Genomic DNA, 24639 nt, shown 5'->3' with positions numbered 1-24639 from the left:
TAACTGGGGCTCATGTATAACTATGATCTAAATAACTGGGGCTCATGTATAACTATTATCTAAATAACTGGGGCTCATGTATAACTATGATCTAAATAACTGGGGGTCATGTAACTATGATCTAAATAACTGGGGGGGTCATGTATAACTATTATCTAAATAATTGGGACTCATGTATAACTATGATCTAAATAAATGGGGCTCATGTATAACTATGATCTAAATAACTGGGGCTCATGTATAACTATTATCTAAATAACTGGGGCTCATGTATAACTATGATCTAAATAACTGGGACTCATGTATAACTATTATCTAAATAACTGGGGCTCATGTATAACTATGATCTAAATAACTGGGGGTCATGTAACTATGATCTAAATAACTGGGGGCTCATGTATAACTATTATCTAAATAACTGGGGCTCATGTATAATTATGATCTAAATAACTGGGGCTCAAGTATAACTAGAACCTAAATAACTGGGGGTCATATAACTATGATCTAAATAATGGGTTCATGTATAACTATGATCTAAATAACTGGGGTTCAAGTATAACTATGATTTAAATAACTGGGGGTCATGTATAACTATTATCTAAATAACTGGGGCTCAAGTATAACTAGAACCTAAATAACTGGGGGTCATATAACTATGATCTAAATAATGGGTTCATGTATAACTATGATCTAAATAACTGGCGTTCATGTATAACTATGATCTAAATAACTGGGGGTCATGTATAACTATTATCTAAATAACTGGGGCTCAAGTATAACTAGAACCTAAATAACTGGGGGTCATATAACTATGATCTAAATAATGGGTTCATGTATAACTATGATCTAAATAACTGGGGTTCATGTATAACTATGATCTAAATAACTGGGGCTCATGTATAACTATTATCTAAATAACTGGGGGTCATGTATAACTATTATCTAAATAATTGGGGCTCAAGTATAACTATGATCTAAATAACTGGGGTTCATGTATAACTATGATCTAAATAACGGGTTCATGTATAACTATGATCTAAATAACTGGGGCTCATGTATAACTATGATCTAAATAATTGGGGCTCATGTATAACTATGATCTAAATGACTGGGGGCTCATGTATAACTATTATCTAAATAACTGGGGCTCATGTATAATTATGATCTAAATAACTGGGGCTCAAGTATAACTAGAACCTAAATAACTGGGGGTCATATAACTATGATCTAAATAATGGGTTCATGTATAACTATGATCTAAATAACTGGGGTTCAAGTATAACTATGATTTAAATAACTGGGGGTCATGTATAACTATTATCTAAATAACTGGGGCTCAAGTATAACTAGAACCTAAATAACTGGGGGTCATATAACTATGATCTAAATAATGGGTTCATGTATAACTATGATCTAAATAACTGGCGTTCATGTATAACTATGATCTAAATAACTGGGGGTCATGTATAACTATTATCTAAATAACTGGGGCTCAAGTATAACTAGAACCTAAATAACTGGGGGTCATATAACTATGATCTAAATAATGGGTTCATGTATAACTATGATCTAAATAACTGGGGTTCATGTATAACTATGATCTAAATAACTGGGGCTCATGTATAACTATTATCTAAATAACTGGGGGTCATGTATAACTATTATCTAAATAATTGGGGCTCAAGTATAACTATGATCTAAATAACTGGGGTTCATGTATAACTATGATCTAAATAACGGGTTCATGTATAACTATGATCTAAATAACTGGGGCTCATGTATAACTATGATCTAAATAATTGGGGCTCATGTATAACTATGATCTAAATGACTGGGGGCTCATGTATAACTATTATCTAAATAACTGGGGCTCATGTATAATTATGATCTAAATAACTGGGGCTCAAGTATAACTAGAACCTAAATAACTGGGGGTCATATAACTATGATCTAAATAATGGGTTCATGTATAACTATGATCTAAATAACTGGGGTTCAAGTATAACTATGATTTAAATAACTGGGGGTCATGTATAACTATTATCTAAATAACTGGGGCTCAAGTATAACTAGAACCTAAATAACTGGGGGTCATATAACTATGATCTAAATAATGGGTTCATGTATAACTATGATCTAAATAACTGGCGTTCATGTATAACTATGATCTAAATAACTGGGGGTCATGTATAACTATTATCTAAATAACTGGGGCTCAAGTATAACTAGAACCTAAATAACTGGGGGTCATATAACTATGATCTAAATAATGGGTTCATGTATAACTATGATCTAAATAACTGGGGTTCATGTATAACTATGATCTAAATAACTGGGGCTCATGTATAACTATTATCTAAATAACTGGGGGTCATGTATAACTATTATCTAAATAATTGGGGCTCAAGTATAACTATGATCTAAATAACTGGGGTTCATGTATAACTATGATCTAAATAACGGGTTCATGTATAACTATGATCTAAATAACTGGGGCTCATGTATAACTATGATCTAAATAATTGGGGCTCATGTATAACTATGATCTAAATGACTGGGGTTCATGTATAACTATGATCTAAATAACTGGGGCTCATGTATAACTATGATCTAAATAACTTGGGGTCATGTATAACTATGATCTAAATAACTGGGGTTCATGTATAACTATGATCTAAATAACTGGGGCTCATGTATAACTATTATCTAAATAACTGGGGTTCATGTATAACTATGATCTAAATACCTGGGGGTCATGTAACTATGATCTAAATAACTTGGGGTCATGTATAACTATGATCTAAATAACTGGGGTTCATGTATAACTATGATCTAAATAACTGGGGCTCATGTATAACTATTATCTAAATAACTGGGGTTCATGTATAACTATGATCTAAATACCTGGGGGTCATGTAACTATGATCTAAATAACTGGGGCTCATGTATAACTATGATCTAAATAACTGGGGCTCATGTATAACTATTATCTAAATAACTGGGGCTCATGTATAATATGATCTAAATAACTGGGGCTCATGTATAACTATTATCTAAATAACTGGGGCTCATGTATAACTATGATCTAAATAACTGGGGGTCATGTAACTATGATCTAAATAACTGGGGGGGTCATGTATAACTATGATCTAAATAATTGGGACTCATGTATAACTATGATCTAAATAAATGGGGCTCATGTATAACTATGATCTAAATAACTGGGGCTCATGTATAACTATTATCTAAATAACTGGGGCTCATGTATAACTATGATCTCAATAACTGGGACTCATGTATAACTATTATCTAAATAACTGGGGCTCATGTATAACTATGATCTAAATAACTGGGGGTCATGTAACTATGATCTAAATAACTGGGTGGTCATGTATAACTATTACCTAAATAACTGGGGCTCATGTATAACTATTATCTAAATAACTGGGGCTCATGTATAATTATGATCTAAATAACTGGGGCTCAAGTATAACTAGAACCTAAATAACTGGGGGTCATATAACTATGATCTAAATAATGGGTTCATGTATAACTATGATCTAAATAACTGGGGTTCAAGTATAACTATGATTTAAATAACTGGGGGTCATGTATAACTATTATCTAAATAACTGGGGCTCAAGTATAACTAGAACCTAAATAACTGGGGGTCATATAACTATGATCTAAATAATGGGTTCATGTATAACTATGATCTAAATAACTGGGGTTCATGTATTCCTATGATCTAAATAACTGGGGGTCATGTATAACTATTATCTAAATAACTGGGGCTCAAGTATAACTAGAACCTAAATAACTGGGGGTCATATAACTATGATCTAAATAATGGGTTCATGTATAACTATGATCTAAATAATTGGGGCTCAAGTATAACTATGATCTAAATAACTGGGGTTCATGTATAACTATGATCTAAATAACGGGTTCATGTATAACTATGATCTAAATAACTGGGGCTCATGTATAACTATGATCTAAATGACTGGGGTTCATGTATAACTATGATCTAAATAACTGGGGCTCATGTATAACTATGATCTAAATAACTGGGGCTCATGTATATCTATGATCTAAATAACTGGGGGTCATGTATAACTATGATCTAAATAATTGGGGCTCATGTATAACTATGATCTAAATAACTGGGGCTCATGTATAACTATGATCTAAATAACTGGGGTTCATGTATAACTATGATCTAAATAACTGGGGCTCATGTATAACTATGATATAAATAATTGGGGCTCAAGTATAACTATGATCTAAATAACTGGGGTTCATGTATAACTATTATCTAAATAACGGGTTCATGTATAACTATGATCTAAATAACTGGGGCTCATGTATAACTATGATCTAAATAATTGGGGCTCAAGTATAACTATGATCTAAATAACTGGGGTTCATGTATAACTATGATCTAAATAACTGGGGGTCATGTATAACTATGATCTAAATAACTGGGGTTCATGTATAACTATGATCTAAATAACTGGGGCTCATGTATAACTATTATCTAAATAACTGGGGCTCATGTATAACTATGATCTAAATAACTGGGGTTCATGTATAACTATGATCTAAATAATTGGGGTTCATGTATAACTATTATCTAAATAACTGGGGGTCATGTATAACTATGATCTAAATAACTGGGGGTCATGTATAACCATCCCAATAGCACATCAAGGACACTCAATGGTTCATGGTGGACCAGCACCCAGCTACTCAAACTCAGAAGGATCCCAACTCCCTCCTGGGCCCAAAAGAGTAGGATGCAAATTTTGAGCTCCAGTTGCTTTTACGCATCAACCCAAAGCCAATTTTCTTTCCCTAAACATCTACCTGACCCTCTCCTTTGACTGCAGTGAAATCCTGCCAGGTCTCAGCAGTTAATAATTATAGTGATGCTTTGTAAGGACTGAAGGAATAGCAGTTCTCAGGAAAGTTGAGGAATTCCCTCTGAGACAAGCTCTGCCCTCAACCGGGAGTGAGGGGGCTGGATAGTAAATTCAACTATGGCCTCCATAGGAATATTTAAAATAGCACTGACATATGAGGCAGAATCGTCATGATGGATCATTTCCCCTGAACGTTCCTGTCTCCTCAAGGTCAAGATGAGGCTGTCAGGTTGAAGTCATTTGGAGCTGGACACAAAAGTAATTGGATCTCAAATCCCAAATGAATTGATGGTTTCGGCATTTTCTTTTAATTGTTTAAATCAGGCATCCCCACAAATATAATAATCTGTGCAGTTATATGACAGACAATTAAAATCAGTTGACTGTAACAGAAAGGAGAATAAGGTGTGGAGTATAATCAGCCATTCTCAGAAGTCCAGTCATGGACTTTTTATGCACAGCACAGTGCCTATCAAATTAGACCCATCAGGTTAGATTCTCATTTTCACAGCCTCTGCAGTACTCCACTGGAACAGTTCACCTGTGCATTGTGAAACCATCAGATTTTCACTCTTCTAATTTCATGGAACAGAGCAGATGGATTCTACAGCAGCTATTTCACCAGCCTACCAGCCTGACAGCAGCAAAGGTGATAATCTACTTCCGTATTTCCATTTTGCTGCCCCTCAATTGTCATATTAAACTGAGAACTCTTGTTAAAAATACTGGCCATTAAATACAAGCAGTGTTCACTCCTAATGCTTCGTTCCAATCAGTCAAACTGCAACCCCAGTCCTAGAGAGACTGGATGAACCGTTCCTGCCTGATGGTCTTTCAGTGTTACGGGGTTCACTTGGTCCTGGTATCAGTAACCCAAGTGCCCAGCTTTTACAAGTTGTATACTGCCATTTATTTGCACTGCATTTCTAACTCAGTTCTGAACATGTTGCCACTGATCTTGATACAAATCATAATTTCATTGCGTGATTCACAATTATTCCACTCATTCGTGGTACTGAGTGCAGTCACTCCAGACTTCATTAGTTGGTCAATTTTACATTAGAGAACATGATTGACTAGAGGAAATTACACATTTCAGATTGTTGAACAATGTCAAGTAACTGCACCAAAATTATTTTTCACAACTGCGAGGATTTATAAATGTTACTCTTTAGTAACGTCACCTGGTCTCTCATTAGAGGGATATTGCTGGTGGTGATTTAACCCGAGGGTCACTACACCCCAGGTGAGGGATGAGATTGAGAGGCTTGGACCTCCAAGGTAACCTTAGCCAGTGTAGGAGTTGAACCTATGCTGCTGTCTTCAGTCTGCATCACAATCCAGCCAACCAAACCCCAATGTTACTGTACGGTGGTAGACTAGTAACATTGTCAAAGAACTGAGGTGAGGAATGGGACTTGCAATTTTAAATAGAACATAAATTTGATAACCCCTTAAAAAAATATTACATTGATGCTACTAAACTCTTGCATAGTTGAATCTTGGTAGTCACCTCTAAGCTGTACTGCTATAAATACTTAGAAGGAGAACTACTTGAAGGCAGTCACTCAAACAAGGGGTTTACACTTCAATTCCCAGGGCCAGAAGAAACCACAGACAGTTGTATGCACAGCCTGACCATCACAAAAGCCAACCTCCCATTCATGGACTCTATCTACATTTCTCATTGTGTGGAAAGGCTGCCAACATCATCAAAGATCCCTCCGACATCCGTAATACTCTCTTCCAACCTCTTCAGTCAGACAGAAAATACAGAAGCTTGAACACACGTACCAGCAGGTTCAGGAACAGCTTCCTCCCTTCTAATATTAGTCTACTGAGTGAACTTCTCTAATTTCAAATCTAATAAAGATCTTGCTTTTGTGCACCTTCTGTGCAGCCATAACTCTGTATGCCTTGTTCTGTCTAAGCACCATATTATTTGTATGTTCTTGTGTGTTATGATCTGCCTGTACTGCTCACAAAACAAAATGTTTCACTGTACTCAGGTACATAGACAAAATAAATCAAATCAAACAAATACCAATCGCAGCAGAACGTTTGGCTCATCCACTGGTGTCTAAGTATAGCAAGAAGCCTCTCTCAAAACTGAAATCCAAGATAGAAAAATAAAGCCATGTGATCATAGAAATTGGGGAGATGAAAAGAAACGTTTTCCTCATTGAATAATGGATAAGTGGGAAGAATTCAAAAGAGAGGAATCAGACACATCTAATAACCAACATAAAAAGATCTGGATATTATATGGTTGAAAATGGATCTGCATATTCTAAGAATGGGTGCAAATTAAGATGATCAGATGGTCCATGAGACTCAATATTTATTGTGTTAAAGTCTGAAAGACAATAATGTTTGTGGAAAGCAGCAGTCCACAGCTGGACAGATGTGTTGATATAAGAGTACTGTAATGTTAGAGTTATGTTACTGGATTAGTAATCCTAAATTAGGAATCCAGAGAGTGAGACTTCAAATCTCATCATGGAGACAGTTTGAAAATTTGACTCTAGTTAAAAAAATGTCATTAGTTAAAATGACCATGAAGTTGTCAGATTATCAAAAAAACTGAGTTGATACTGTTACAAAGATGACTTATATTTAATATTGCTTGGAGGACAGAGGTTTTGAAGGATTGTGGAAAAATGATTAATTTTAATAATTGTGGAAATTCCTGGAGTGGTTTATTTGGAAACGGTAATTGAAAATTCACTGTGGATATTGGCGATCTTTTTAACAAGGCTGCTTGCAACTCATGTGACTTGTGTTAAGTTTTTTGCTATCGGACTCTGTTGTGGCTATTTTGAATACAGCCTAGCTTTAAAAAGTGCTTGTATATCTGGTTCAGTTAGAATGAAGTGTAGTGTTTGTAATGAGGCCAGCCAGATGGGCCTCAGAATATGAGTTCCTGATTGGGGCTGTTAATCTGGTCCAATCACGGAACCCTGGCTGACAGATAGGAGTGTCAGACATCTTGTTCACTCTGACAGCTGGCACTGAGTGAGCTGGATCAATGTCAAGGACTCGCCACATGTGAATGAGGAGTGACACGTTGAGGGGACACTGGCTTCTGTGGAGTTATTTCAGGAAGCCTGCTAAGAACAAGTTGTCCAGCTGTTCTCTCATTTCTGAAAAGAAACATCTCTAAATTAGTTCAGCCTGAAACTCATTTGTTCTTTTGAAAGAGCACATAGACAACTGGTATTGGCTTAACCTGAGTGACGTCGCCTCATTTAAGGAAAGGAGAGTCCTTCACGATAACCTCAGCTACGGGGGAATTGAACCCATGCTGTTGCATCACAAACCTGCCACTAGCTAACTGACCCCTAATGCTCACTTTGAGAACAACCTACTGGTCAAAGTCTTTTTTTTTCTGAAGGCAATTCTCTCTGGAAAAATCTGTATCTTTTCTACCTGAACACCGTGTTGAATGTATGTATTGGGGATATTTAAAAGGATAAGCATTTTTTGTCTAAATTACTGATGTTTATGTTAACAAAGTACTTTATCTTTATTGAATAAACTTTGTTCCATTAATGAATTAATTATTTTGTTTATAAAGAAACGTAGCTGATAGAACTTTTAATTTAATCTAACATAGAAAAGGTATCTAATTGGTGAGTTTAGTAATTAGAAAAAAAATTATTTTCTGTTGTGACCATGGAAGTAGTAGGATAAAAGCAATGGTACATTATCAGTAACAATAATAATACTCTCAGGGAAGGAAATGTGCATAGACCATGCAGAAACCAATCCTACACCAACATGGCTGACCCATAACTATCCCCTGAGATGGCCTGGCAAGCCACAAGAAAGCACATCATTCATTGCAGGATAACTCAGGATCAGCAGTGAATGGGAGCCTGGCCAACAACATCCAAACCTAAGAATGAATTAAGAAAAATATTTCCATCAGAAAATGAAATGGTCCCTGATAGGAATAATTGTCCCGATACGTAATAAATTAGATATTTTCCTTTACTTAAGAGTTAACTTAGTTAATTACTTCAGAAACCTACCTCTTTATTGTACTACTGTCACTGTTGACTTTATCATTGCTATCATGCTGTCGGATTATTTAAAGTCATCGAGTCATAGAGTGATACAGCATGGAAACAGACCTTTTGGTCCAACCAATCCATGACAACCATGTTCCGAAATTAAACTAATCCCACCTGCCTGTGCTTGGACCATATCCCTCTAAAGTTTTCCTATTCATAAACTTATCCAAACCTCTTCTAAACGTTATAACTGTATCTGCATCCACCATTTTCTCTGACAGTTTATTCCACACATGAACTACTTTCTATATAAAAAAGTTGCCCCTCTCACCTTAAAAATATGCCCCCTAGTTTTGAACTCCCCCAAATCTAGGGAAAGGTCCCTGGTTAAACTGTAATTTGCTTCAGTTAAACTGAGTCATCAACTTTGGGCCCTGCCAAAAACGTTCGACCTTTGCCATCACTCTGACTCCATGCCGACTGTTGTATCAGTCTGAACCAAACTGTTTGCAGTCTTGGATTCCTTTTTTTCTGAACTGAATTTTGGCTTCATATCTTTTCCATCACCAAAACTGTCAACTTCCAACTCTGTGACATCACCCACTTCAAATCATAGAGTCATAGAGATGTACAGTAGCACGGAAACAAACCCTTCGGTCTAGCTCGTCCTTGCCGACCAGATATCCTAATATAATCTAGTCCCATTTGCCAGCACTTGGCCCATATCCCTCTAAACCATTCTGATTCAGATACCTTTTAAATGCTGCAATTTTACCAGCCTCCACCATTTCCTCTGGCAGCTCATTCCATGCATGCACCAGCCTCTGTGTAAAAAGGTTGCCCCTTAGGTCCCTTTTATATCTTTCTCCTCTCATCCTAAACCTATACCCTCTAGTTCTGGTCTCCTCACCCCAGGGAAAAGATTTTGTCCATTTATCCTATCCATGCCTCTCATGATTTTATAAAGTTATAAACCTCTATAAAGTCACCCCTCAGCCTCTGACGCTCCAGGGAAAACAGCCCCAGCCTATTCAGCCTCTCCCTATAGCTCAAATCCTCCAAGTTTGGCAACATCCTTCTAAATCTTGTCTGAACCCTTTCAAGTTTCACAAGATCCTTCTAATAGGAAGAAGACCAGATTTGCATGCAATATTCCAAAAGTCCCAAACCAATGTCCTGTACTCTCAACTCCTGTACTCAATACTCTGACCAATAATGGAAAGCATACCAAACGCCTTCTTCACTATCCTATCTATTCAAATGTGTGTTCGCCCTTTGGCTGCTATAACCTTCACTCTTGCTCTTATCAACTCCAAAATTCAATGTCAAGACCACCAATCCAAAATCCACATTTTTTTTAAATCACACATCCATCTTGCTCCTCATTATCAATAGAACATTATTCAACTCTCTAACATCCTGAATTCCTATTTCTTAGCTTCACTACATTTCTTTACTCTAAATTCCTCCAACTTGGGCCTTGTGCATACTTTGTCTCATCATGACTGATTATGCCTTCAGTTATCTCAATGTCAGACTCTGGAAATACATTTCTTCAATTCCACCTTCAAAGCTACATTTGTCTAAAGTTTTGACTCTTCTTAGTCACTGCTCTTTTAGTTCAGTATTATTTTTGTATGATTACGATTCATTGAATTGTCTTGGGATAACACCATCCCAACCCTTACAGCTACCCCATTCCTACTACCACAATGCTGTCATCATCCACCTTAGCTATACATGAAGCAGCTCAGAGAGTTTCCTCTAAGTAGTGATAGATATTCTATAAAATAACACAGTTGGCACAAAGGAACCAGCAGAGCTAGGAAGAGTCATAGAGTCATAGAGATGTACAGCATGGAAACAGACCCTTTGGTCCAACCCGTCCATGCCGACCCAATCTAGTCCCACCTACCAGCACCCGGCCCATATCCCTCCAAACCCTTCCTATTCATATACCCATCCAATAGCCTCTTAAATGTTGCAATTGTACCAGCCTCCACCACATCCTTTGGCAGCTCATTCCATACACGTACTACCCTCTGTGTGAAAAAGTTGCCCCTTAGGTCTCTTTTATATCTTTCCCAGCTCACCCTAAACCTATGCCCTCTAGTTCTGGACTCCCCGACCCCAGGGAAAAGACTTTGTCTATTTACCCTATCCATGCCCCTCATAATTTTGTCAACCTCTGTAAGGTCACCCCTCAGCCTCCAACACTCCAGGGAAAACAGCCCCAGCATTTTCAGCCTCTCCCTATAGCTCAAATACTCCAATCCTGGCAACATCCTTGTAAATCTTTTCTGAACCCTTTCAAGTTTCACAACACCTTTCCGATAGGAAGGAGACCAGAATTGCACGCAATATTTCAACAGTGGCCTCACCAATGTCCTGTATAGCCGCAACATGACCTCCCAACTCCTGTACTCAAGGATAAAGGCTACATCATTTCCAAGTGGGGTCTCCAAAGAAAATGACCTTTAACTTAACAGGCCAACAGGCACCTCGCCATAAAGAGAAATATTTCAGGATCACACGTTAAAGCATTTCGGTCATTATTTAAGGATGTGGACATAAAGACAGGAACATTAGTTCTTCTGTGCAGACTCCTCAGGGAAACTTCTCTAAATTGCAAATAGCATTGGGACGAACATCAATACAAAACACAACAATCACATCAAATGTCTTTAGTAACGGATCGGGAAGAACTAATGTTAAAACACATGATCCGTTTGTTGAGCTGCCATTGGTCATGACCACAAATTACAGCTCTTAAGCCCCACCTTCCTTCCTTTACCACTGGACCTCACCATTCATATCCCAGACTCCACACATACTCCATCTGCCTCCTGCTAGATCTGATTTCTCCCACCCATTCTGACTGAATCTGTATCATTTACCTGACTCCCTTATCACCTTGCACAGTGACACCCTATGCATTCAACACCCACCGCTCTGACATCTGGCACCCTCTCCCCTATCCAGATGGTACCATTCTCACCTGGCATTCTATTCTAACTAAATCCTACCACATACCCTCACACTTACCCTATATATTTATTATTTGACAACAGCTGTCAAAGTGACTTCAGGACCTTAAAATGTCAGAATACAGCAGCTGCCTGCTGTGGAAAAAGGACAGGGTTTATCTTCTTCTGACAATTTTATGCAACTAAACAACTGTCAGCAATGGAGTATGGCTCTATATTTCTGAGGAAAGCTTGAATAGAAACCCCTCTCAACTGTGCAGAGCTCCTTCCTTTTGTGTAAAAGTAGGGTGAAGTGACAAACAGTGTGAAATTGCTACTCCTCAGAAAATCCAGTGCATTATGTTTTTTATTTAAGTATATTTCAACTGCAGGGTACATTTAATATCCAAGTATTTGATTCAGACCTCCATTAAACTGGACAATTGATGAACACCTGGAACAACTTACAGTATCATGGCCTTCTCTACTGTTGTAAAACCCAAATGTCTTAAAATATACAAATTTTGCTTCAAAATACTGTCCTGTGATAGATTATTTAAAGCGATTTCTCTCTGCAATATATCTTAATAATGATCACAATAATTAATTATATGTCCTATCTGGAATCTCAGTGAATGAATATTCAGCTATTCCTAACCAACGGATAGAAGAAAAAGTAATCCCGCACTTCATTTTTAGATTGTTATATGCTGAATTTGCACCAAATGCAAGCTCCTTTTAAACATGATACATTGGAAGATTGTTAAATTTACCAGTTTCATGATTCATGCAAAGCCTTTTGGGACCAATGTGTGTGTCACAGGATTGCTTGCCTTGCTGATTCTGATTTGATGACTGTCTTCAAATTAGTTGGCACTAATTAATCTGATTAATGGCAAGGGGTGATTGTGTGGAACTGGATGGTGGGTAGTTTGAAAATAACTGGTTTTTGTTCATGGTGTATTTTTCCTAGCTGTCATTTTGCTAAATTCCATTCATCGCTGGTTTGTACAGAGCTGATTTGAAATAAGCTATTGTGACTTTTTGATTGAATTTGCAGGTGAATTCTAGATCGTATTATCTAATGTTCAGGCAGTTCGCAATACTGCATTTTGAATAACATCATAGAAAAGTATTTTGTGATTATCGTGATCCTTCAACCATCACTTGTCACCTACAAACAGTTAAGATATTTTTATTACCACCAAACGTCATTAACCTTTATTGCAATGTCAGGTAAATAAAGGTGTGCACAAAACTGGGCACGCTAAGCTAAACAATGCTATTTGATGACATAACTAGCAAATACCAATTAATTACTTAATTACTATCAGCAAACAAGTTTAGTTATGTTTATAGCATATCATGCCTAATCAAAGAGCTGTTAATAGTTCAATCTAACAACTCCCTGTCATTAGATCCATATTTTTCCCCCACAGTTCTTCAGTAACATATCATATTTTTTGTTTATATGAGATAACATTTCAATAGAATTTGTTTTAAAATGTAGATGACTAAGGAATAGAAAATTCTGAAGGGATTGTGGGATGATTGAGGAAGCACAGTAAGAGAGCAGAATGGGGTCAAATCAGGGGTGAGCGGAGGTGGGGGGAGAATGGGAGTATAAGCATTGAGTGTATATACAGAAACAAAGGCTATTACAAAGTTTCTTTTGAAACTGGCAAGTTTTGGAAATTAAGTAAAATTTGATAAACTGATAAGTTAATGAGGGGCAAGCTATATATTGTTCTCAGTAACATAGCTACAAATTAACATGAAGATGAAGTATACCAATGAATCCACAATTTTAAGATTCCAGGATAATTCAGAGTAGGGAATTAAAAGGTTTAAAGCAGACCACACTAAATAAATGGAGGAAGTTGAGCAAACTGAATAGAAGAAAATGAATAAAACTAGCATTTGGGCCTGGTTCCCAGTTTTGAACGCTGGCATTAAAACATGTCTCTTTGACAAAGCTTTTGGACACTTCTTCCAGGATTGCTCTCTGTAGTTTAGTGGCAAAATTTATTTGCATATGCCACATGAGATGTAACACTATAATAAAGGTTACCCCTGTATTACAGTGAAAACTGTAATCTAGAGAGCTGTGCAAATGTTTGAACTCATCAAGGTGAAACATGTTAAGGCTGGTAGATTGAACACTCCACACTTCAGGGTCCAGACTTTCTGCCAGACAATGTCCAATCAATAAAATGAGAACACTGCTTCAACAACTGTTTCAGCAACAATGGCCTAGATCTTCTGGTGTCCACATAGTCAGAGACCTGACAAAGCCTGGAAGATGAGCATGACGACCATGCATAAATCTCAACACACTGACTATGTCATAGTGGAAAATCTCAGCCATAGCAAAAAGAGCTCTCAATGCCACAGTAGCAATTTCCTGCACCAGCATGGCATTTCTGAGTACACTGCCAATTTATTGATTAATTTAGTATGTTTTATACATGTTGACTAGAAATTGATTTGAAACCAAAGAAACCCATTCATTTTGTGTGACAATAGCTTGGATTGAATTCATTGCCAGGCCTATAGACGAAAGTCCATTATCTATAACACACTGAGTCTCAAAGCTCCTATATCCATTAACACGTACATTGCTGAGCTGAAAGTTCAACTCACAGATTGACTATGCCACTAGTTACCTGATGAAGTGGTAGCACTCTGAAAGCTAGTACTTCCAAATAAACCTATTGGACTATAACCTCGTGTTGTTTTATTTTTAACTATATAGATAGATTAGATATTTTGGTGATAGAAATATTCCCATATCATGAAAATGGAACGTAACTTGTACGTTTACAGACTAGGAGACCTGAGTCGAGAGTGTGGTGCTGGAAAAGCACAGCAGGTCAGGCAGCATCCTAGGAGCAGGAAAATCGGGCATAAGGAATCCTTCATCAGGAATCTGATTGTCCTGCTCCTCGGATGCTGCCTGACCTGCTGTGCTTTTCCAGCATCACACTCTTGACTCTGATCTCCAGCATCTGCAGTCCTCACTTTCTCCTAGACTAGGAGACCTGACTGTATATTAAGTTGATACAGGTGTAGCTTTTTCAAGTTATGATGATTCGTTCATATACTTTTGAACTGAAATGAAAAAATGTTGATTTTTGGAGTTTGATGCAAATAAGTGGTTCCTTTCCCAAGCAAACTGAATGCATTTCCTAATTTTTTTCAGTCTTGAATTGCAGCCAGTATATTTCTGATCCTTAGAAATTCCTGCTGTTGGATGCCATCTAGTGAAACAAGCTGGTAATATGATTTGGAGATGCCGGTGTTGGACTTGGGTGTACAAAGTGAAAAATCACGCAACACCAGGTTATAGTCCTACAGGTTTAATTGGAAGCACACTAGCTTTCGGAGCGATGCTCCTTCATCAGGTGATAGTGGAGGGCTCGATCGTAACACAGAATTTATGGCAAAAATTTACAGTGTGATGTAACTGAAATTATACATTGAAAAATTGATTGTTAAGCCTTTCATCTGTTAGAATACAGTGATAGTTTCACTTCTTTCATGTGTAAATCACAAAACTTTTTTTTTAAGTTGCATTCTCGGGTTAGCTGTTAACAATGGTGATAGCTAGACAATATGTTGAAGTTGTTGGCCCCCGTGTTCTCTGACTATGCCATGATGTTTAGATTGATTCTAATCTAAAAAGTGAGATAACAGAGTTTTACATAAATTCATGCAGTTTTTGAGCTCAGAGTTCTACAGGAATGCATGCAGTTTTTGAGCAAAGTACACTGTAACTCTGCAAGTACAAATTCACCCCACAAAATATATGTGTGCATGTGGGTCTTTGTCTGTGTGTGTGTGTGTGTGTGTCTGTCTGGGGACACACTCTCACATACACACGGACACGGGTACACACAGACGCGCACACAGACACCCACACATCCCCTTATAGACAGACACACTCCCACAGGGGGCCAAAACCTTCAACATATTGTCTAGCTATCACCATTGCTAACAGCTAACCTGAGAATACAACTTATAAAAAAAAGGTTTTGTGATTTACACATGAAAGAAGTGAAACTATCACTGTATTCTAACAGATGAAAGGCTTAACAGACAATCAATTTTTCAATGTATAATTTCAGTTACATCACACTGTAAATTTTTGCTATAAAGTCTGTGTTATGATCGAGCCCTCCACTATCACCTGATGAAGGAGCGTCGCTCCGAAAGCTAGTGTACTTCCAATTAAACCTGTTGGACTATAATCTGGTGTTGTGTGATTTTTAACCTGGTAATAGTAAGCTGTTTGGTTTCCAGAATAAATATTGCTCCAATCTGATTAGCACAGTCAGGGATGTCTTGAGAATGTCTCTCAAAAACAGACATGAAAATTTATTGTGGGGAATTCATTAAGCATTCATTAAACGTTCCATACTTCTGTGATATTTCCCAAACATTTTATATGGCAAGATGTTGATACTTCATTCACAATATTTAAGTAGCAACAGGGAGGACAAGCATATATAATTTGGTGTCATCTGATTTCAGGCTAACCCAACTTGTTAACAGTAGTTTCTAACCAGTGCTAGGCCCTTACTCATTTGGGAGAAGAACGACTGCACATTTAAGGTGCAGACCCTGCATCTTCACTTTGTACCAATATGACTCGTGGAGAACCTCCTGCACATGCATATCGTGCACCATGGGTGCCCAAAGTTATATCTGCTGAGCGTCATTAAATTTCTTCACCCATTATCCTGAACTTTTACACCCTTGATGTAAAAGTTGTTCATTTGTTGCCATATTGTCAAGTAGATGGAATGTCATATTTCATTATTTAAGAATTACTCCCTCACCTGTTCAATCATTTGTACAAAATACAGCAAGGAAAAAGTGAACATTCCACAGGATCATGAGGAAGCAAAGGGGTGCCAAGTACTGGGAGCAGTCTCATTCTGGTTTCTGTGAGATTCCAAATTTACACACAAACACATCTGCCTGAGCAGCTACAATGGCATCTCGTGTAGAAGTCACTGCTACCAAGAGGGGGATTTCGTATTGCAGATTGCAACAATAGGACTATTGTTCAGGTTGGTTTTGTTTACATGGATGCTTTATCACATAGAATAGATTTGACTTGTCAACTCTGGGCTGAATTTTACAGAGCAACACCTTATAAATCTATTCATACCAATTACAACAGTTTTAAATGAAAGACCGTCGCATACTATTAAATATAACGTGCAGCAAACAAAAAAGATGGCTGTGTTACTGTGTACCTTGAATATCAGTGCTGCTAATCAGACTCTTCCGAAATTCAGTCTTGGGAGTTGCAAATTTCTATTTATTGTGCTGGAACTGGGATATAATTAATACTCCTCCCCAACCCATGAAAACAATAAATCATCTAATTTTGCGGGCAACTGAACTCTTTGTCATTGATGTAATTCAATCTCAAAATAAAAATCTTCATGTTCTTGCTGCATGATAAGATATAATGTCCAAACTTCTTATAAATTTTAATTCTTGAATCACAATCACATGATTGACATGGATGCCATGTTGATTAAGGAAACTCTTTCTTACCGTAAAATGTTCTTGAGATTTGTAATTTTCATCCAAGTACACTCGTGCTCGGTTATACTCATTCATTTCATCACTCGATAGCAATTCTCTACAACAAAAGAAGAAAAATACAAGTCTTTCTCAGGTGATCTCTTCGATGGCTTCCAAGTCTGTCTTTCAAACATTTAAACTGTTAAATGTTACAATGATTTAAGAATATTGTCCTTTCATCTCCTGGGACAAAGGGTCAAATGCAACCTCGTCTGAATGGACAGAATACTTTCTCTTATTGCTGGAAGGTGAACTTCAGGCAATAATCCAAAATTCAAACTTTCCTTAATGCTGAACAAAATGGCAGTCCTGAAGAGGCTAGTTGGTACGGGAAGTTCAAATTTACAATAATGCAGTGGAGATTTTTGTTCTTAGCTTGAAGCTAGGGAACATTTTCTTGTAGTAGAAATGAAAAAAGACATTTGTAATGCATTTTAGCTTGGTGCTGCCTTTAGGTGCCAAAACTTCTTAAATGTTCACAATATCCTTCATTTTAATATCCCTTAGTATTCCCCATTATAATATTTCCATTATTATGCCCCTCACAGAAATTCACTGACTTTGAAAACAATAAGTAAAAAGGATCAGATTAGTAAGTAGTTAGCCAAATAATGCATTGAAAACACAAATCTGATTTCAATTGACTACAAATGAGCTGGTAGTTTGCTCATTATCTGATTCTGCAGCATCTTAAACTTAGGCTGGCTCTCAAAGATGGGGGAACGGGGAGGAGGCAAGGAAAAGTCACCTTTAAAACTACGAGCAACATTTATCAAATTTGTGGAAAATCAACGATAAGTTATTTTTATTTAAGAAACAATACTACTGTAAATAGAATAATAGAAATAAAAGGAGAGGCTGAGGTTTGGCATTAGAACACCTAAAATAATAATTGATACAAATATATTTTCTCAAAAGCATTTGTGTTTTTTAAAGAATTTTTAAAAGTATATTGCTTCTCTAAGCCAAAGAAAACCTGCATTCTTTCCGGTATGTTTTTCAGTAAACTGATGCCTGAAGTTTTGTTCAGAGTTATAAGTCTTCACAAACATTTAAAGATAAAGGTTCTTCTGCTGGTCCTATATCCTGAACAGAGTTCAAGTATCAACAACATAGGGTTATCAACTGGACTGAGGCTATTCACAAATGACAACGTCTAGTTGCTTTATTCAAACTGAGCAATCAACATGAGTGCCTTCCAGACACTTTCAGTCCAACAAAAATATCCCTTCTTCAGAAATCAATCCCAGCAACCATCTCTGCAATATATGTCTAAAACCCTATTCCTGCGAAAACATTTCTAATTGTCCAGAGAATCCCAAAGACCTTCCCTGGTAACTTACTGCACAATTCTCTTCAGTACAATCTTTCTGATAAAATCATTCAGTACGATTCGCTTCTTTATTCTTAACATTTGTTTACGTTTTGTGTTATTTTAGCTTTGATGAAATCTGTTTCATTCAACCACTGTGAGCACAAAATTACACACAGTTCGTAATCTTACAATCTTCACTGATACCATCCTAAGGATATCATTGTTTCTGAGGAAAATAAGGAACAACAGGAAAACGTATAATCACTTCATCTGGTCATCATTTCAAATAAAAGTGAGGTACAGCAGTAGCAAATGACCCGGAAAGTGCTTAAAGTAAATGCATTGACAACTGGGATTTTAAATGATCTTATTTGTGAATTATTGTGTAACATGTGCTAAATAAAAGTTTGAAATATGAACTGTAGATGGCCTTGTGAAGATGTAATCTTTGCAACCTCGGCTATTATAATATTGGTTCTACATTTGACATAATCTGACAGTCATAGTACAGTGGAAATTCTCCCATTTATATTGAGGATAGCTCCATTACCAACACAAGATAAAAATAGCCGTGCACAATTGCACATGCACAGTTGTTTGTCTTAAATAGAACTTAATTTTCCAGCTCTTAGGTCATTTCCAAGGGGTGGAATAGAGCCTATTTTGGACCAAGCCAAGTTTCCTTCCTGCAGTGGCTTGTATGTATGGGCTAAGTTCAGTGATAGTCAGAAAGGACAGTATTAACTTCTTGAAGCATCAATGTTGAGGATGAAGGGAATGGTGTGGCTGTGGGGGTATTGTCACTGCTGTCCCTTGAAATACTTTGTGAATCCTGTCTCTTTAAATGGGACTTAGTTCTGCCAGAGTTGAATAACCTGCCAATGCTTGAATGATACCCAAACCCCCTCGAATCACTACCCAGCGATTAGTCAATGTTTTCAGGTGTGGAGGTGAGCAGAGCTCAAGCAAGGGAGAACATTCTGAGAAACTGTGGGAAACAATTGACAATACTTTAGCCCCTTCCTTTACATCACATCATTTGTTTATAGACTTGAAGCAAAGGGTTAAATGTGGCATTAAAAGCCACTCTGCTTTGGCTTTTAATTTCTTGAATACCAGCAGATGGATACGGAAAAGGAAAGATTAAATAAGAATGATGAGTGCTTACAGTAGTTACAGTTTCCTATCAAGATTGGAATGCCTACACCATCTTGTTCTGTGTCAGTAGGGGGAGACACTGTCAAGAACAGATCACATACGCTGACAAACATTGCAAATACACACCATTTGTACCAGCAGAGGGAAGCCTACGCTGTCTGGAATGTAATCTGTGCAGCAACAGTCTGAAGTTTCGATCTCTCAAGGATGGGGCTTGCCATAATGATAATACTGAGCAGATTTTTAAATGACTAAACTAATTTTAACAGTGAAATTTAGTACATAATTTGCAAATCTTTATTCATGAATAAAGAAATCATCAACAAAACCATTATAAAGATTACTGACTCTAATATAAGGCAGCAAGTTACCACACAATTGGATTACACCCTGGTGAACACACAACACAACAATGGCTAGATATGGCCTCACTGTCACTGGGGGAAAATGATAGTTTCACAATGACTTCTTGAACAGTTACTGATTTTTCAAATGAGTTTGATCGTTCATGGAAATTATTTGTTGTATGAACCTTTGGTTGGTGAGAGATTTAAAGCTGACATTTGGCAGTGTTAAACAAGCCTGTTAAAGTCAGGAATCGAGATTCTTTGTTGTTGTTCACTTTGTGTTATGCAGTCTGCAAAACAACAGAAGGGAAAATGACAGCCAAATGATTTGAAGCAATGCAGTTTGATATTGTACCTCAATAACGTAATGCGAGTTTTAAATCTCTGCACTTTCATATTCATTGCAACAGAACCACAAAGGAACGAGTGGAGGATTCTACTTGCAAAGCGAATTATACTTGGTACTTACTTCACAAACTTGTCAACATGAGACATTGACGCTTCATAGTTCTTCCCGCCAACCTCTTGGCAATGCAATGCAATAAAATGAGGCTTGTGCGTGTGCACAGTCTGCAAGGAAAAAGAATACATAATCAGTGCCTCAACAGAACAACCTGTACAATTCACATGGAGTACAATGGCTGTCAGCTGATAAAATGCTTTAGATGTGTGGTCTAATGTCAAAATGGAAACAATCATCAGGGAACTTGTCTTTGAGTATTTACATAGAGTAAAAATGATCCACAGCAACCTTTGGAAAGCAGAGAGAAGGCCACGCATGATCAATCAACTGCTGTCAATGTTTAAAAAAAAATGCTCTGATTTGCCCTTTTGGGTTTTGCAGTTTACCTCAGCAGAGATCTGAGCTACAGCTTCTTGCTCACATCAGCAGCATTCCTTAAACGTCAGGTTTAACCTGAGGTTGCCAGTTCGGCTGGGAATGGATTGATTGGCCCGCAGCAGACCTGCTTTCCCATGTGGTTTCAGTGGTTTGGACCAGATGGCTGAAAGAGGAAGCTATGATTTTCTTTCACTACTTCCCATACTCTCTTCCTCTCCAGTACTTTGAGGAATGGAGTTCTCACATTACTCAATGCACAAGTTGAAGGGCAGCTTGGTAATTCTTCCTCGCAACATTAGTAAAATCAAGACACTGGGATAAATGGGGAAACCTGACCTTTATTATTTCATACAGATTTTAAAATTCCCTTTAAACAATAATCCACTGTTTTCAATCAGTAGGAAAAAGGCAAATGTCAATACTAAGAACAATGTTAAGCTAATTTAATGTTCAGAGTCTGCAACAGGTTTCTGAAAAGGTTATACTAATCTCTTGATAGCAGATTTTGTCTCTATTTTGGTTTAAAACTGTGTTGACTGTATCATTTTGTTACGGGTGTTCCAGTTTCCTCCCACAGTCCAAAGACGTGCAGGTCAGGTGAATTGGCCATGTTAAATTGCCCATAGTGTTAGGTGCATTAGTCAGAGGGAAGTGGGTTTGGTTGGGTTACTCTTCGGAGGTCCAGTGTGGACTGGTTGGGCCAAAGGGCCTGTTACCACACTGTAGGGAATCTAATCTTTTGCTTTCATCTGTGTCCTGGCCAATAGTGTCATGTAGCATGGAGAGAGATCCTTCAGTCCACATATCCACGTCGACCATGTTCCCAAAATAAACGATTCCCATTTGCCTGTGTTGTATATTTATCCTTAAACATCATCACTAACATGGATCATCTGGTCATTCTCATGTTGATATTTGTGTAAAGTTTGCTGTATATACATTGGTTATTGCATTTCTGACATTACAGTGACTTCACTTCAAACGTATCTATTTGCCTGCAAACAATGACAGATTCTACTTATATCACATCCTCATGTAATTAAACATCCCGAAGGCCTTCACAGGAGCATGGTAAAAGAAAATATGATACCAAGCCATATAAAGGGATATTAGGTCAAATGTACAAAAGCTTGATCAAAGAGATAGGCCTTAAGGATAGTCTTAAATAGGAAAGCAAAGTAGAATGAGGAAGAAGTTTAGGAAAACATTATGTAAATAAAAGTTTTTCTTCTTTATCATAACCTAAAAAGTGCTATTTGTGATATTGATGTTCTTAATCTCATAAAATCCCTACAATGTGGAAGCAGACCTTTCAGCCCATTGAGTTCACATCAACTCTCCGAAGAACAACCCACACAGACCCACCTCCCCCACCCTATCCCTGTAACCCTGCATTCTGCATGGCCAATACATCGAACATGCTCAGCTTTGGACTGTGGGAGGAAACTGGAGCCCTCAGAGGAAACCCACACAGATATGGGAAAAACATGTCAGATAATCAGAGAGTTAGATAGGGTGGACAGGGAGAGCCTTTTTCCAAGTATGGGGATGGCAAACACGAGGGGACACAACTTTAAAGTGTGGGGAGATAGGTATAAGACAGATGTCAGGGGTAGTTTCTTTAGTCAGAGAGTAGTAAGGGTATGGAATGCTTTGCCTGCATTGGTAGTAGATTCGCCAAGTTTAAGTGCATTTAAGTCGTCATTGGACAGGCATATGGACGTACATGGAATAGTGTAGGTTAGATGGGCTTCAGATTAGTATGACAGGGCGGTGCAACATCGAGGGCCGAAGGGCCTGTACTGCGCTGTAATGTTCTATGTTCTAAGTTATATGTTCTATGTTCCACTCAGACAGTTGCCTAAAGCTGGAATCAAACCCGGGTTCCTGACATGTGAGGCGGCAGTGCACCTATTAATGATTCAGGAACACAGGCACTAATCCAGTTATTTTCACTATGTTGTCAACTCCACTAAAACAGCATTCCACACCAATGTATTAATTGGATTTTTGCAAGGTTTGTGAAGGTTTGTAGCTCAGGTTGAGGTTTAGAGTGTAGGTTTGCTCTCTGAGCTGTAGGTTTGATATCCAGACATTTCATTACCTGGCTAGGTAACATCATCAGTGGCGACCTCCAAGTGAAGCGAAGCTGTTGTCTCCTGCTTTCTATTTATATGTTTATAAATAGAAAGCAGGTGACAACATCTTTGCTTCACTTGGAGGTCGCCACTGATGATGTTACCTAGCCAGGTAATGCAACGTCTGGATATCAAACCTCCAGCTCAGGGAGCAAACCTACACCCTATTTATCGGATGTCTAACATTGCCAAAATAATTTCCATTCTTCATAAAAGACAAGGAATCAATTTAAAAATTATTATTATTGAGAACAATAATTTCAACCATGATGATGAGTTGTGAAGAGTGCCTCTGGAGTAAAATAGAACTAGTATTGCAAGTTCCTTAATGAGAATTTTGCTTATATTTTGATCATATTTTCCCACTGAATAGTATTGAGCCTTATTATGTTACAAATATTGTTTTACCCTACTCCACAATCACAGGAGACTGCTTTCACCTTATTTCTGCACAGCAAAGGTAGCAGCTCTCAGAATCATCAGGTCTCATTACTGTTTTCTTGAACAGTACGTAAGGGAACATGCAAGGGAGCAAGGTATCCCAGATCTGCTTCTGTGTAATGAGGCAGGAATCATAAATGATCTCATAGTTAGGGATCCTCTTCAAGAAATTTAAATAGTGCTGGAGGGCGAAAAGGTAAAATCCAATACCAGTGTCTTGTGCTTAAACAAAGAAGACAACAATGGGATGAGGAAGGAGTTGGCTAAGGTAGATATGGTGGGTCAATTGAGGAACAGTGGAGGACTTCCAAAATGATTTTTTTCACAGTGCTCAGCAAACGTATGTACCAGTGAAAAGGAAGGACCAAAGCAAAGGGGATAATTAGCCATGGTTAATGAAGGAAATAAAAGATGGTATCAAATAGAAAGCTAATTCATAGAAAGTGGCAAAGAATAGTGGGAAACTAGAGGACTGGGAAATCTTTAAAGGTCAACAGAAAGCCACAAAAAAACAAAAAAAAACTAAGATAGATTATGAGAGTAAACTACTTAGAAAATGTTTCTACAAATACATAAAATGTAAATGAATGACTAACATTAGTCCTTTAGACAATGAAAAGGAGGATTTAATAATGGGAAATGAGGAAATGACCGAGCGTTGAACAGATATTGTGTGTCAGTCTTCACAGTATAAGACAAAATAACATTCCAATAATTGATGATAAGAAGGCTATGACAGGTGAGGACCTAAAAAAAATTATCACTAAGGTGGTAACATCATAGAGTCATAGAGATGTACAGCGTGGAAACAGACTCTTTGGTCCAACTCGGCCATACCAACCAGATATCCAAACTTAGTCCCATTTGCCAGCACTTGGCCCATATCCTTCT

At 37.6% G+C, this 24639-nt stretch overlaps 1 protein-coding gene across 3 annotated transcripts in view; it reads right to left on the bottom strand.

The window, feature by feature from the left end:
• Positions 1 to 24639, bottom strand: part of inpp5a (inositol polyphosphate-5-phosphatase A) — a 528339-nt gene that overhangs the window by 257574 nt on the left and 246126 nt on the right. For all 3 annotated transcript variants that reach the window (XM_043712554.2, XM_043712555.2, XM_087998983.1), the window contains exons 3-4: positions 20798 to 20898; positions 17479 to 17566 (exon numbers count right to left, since the gene is read on the bottom strand). In XM_043712554.2, the coding sequence (XP_043568489.1) occupies positions 17479 to 17566; positions 20798 to 20898 (189 nt within the window). The remainder of the gene's footprint in view (positions 1 to 17478; positions 17567 to 20797; positions 20899 to 24639) is intronic.

Source organism: Chiloscyllium plagiosum, unplaced genomic scaffold (assembly GCF_037043375.1).
Source record: "Chiloscyllium plagiosum isolate Xiang-an unplaced genomic scaffold, Cpla_swu_hap1 HiC_scaffold_22, whole genome shotgun sequence".
Lineage (NCBI taxonomy): Eukaryota > Metazoa > Chordata > Chondrichthyes > Orectolobiformes > Hemiscylliidae > Chiloscyllium > Chiloscyllium plagiosum.
This window is presented reverse-complemented; position numbering and strand designations above follow the sequence as displayed.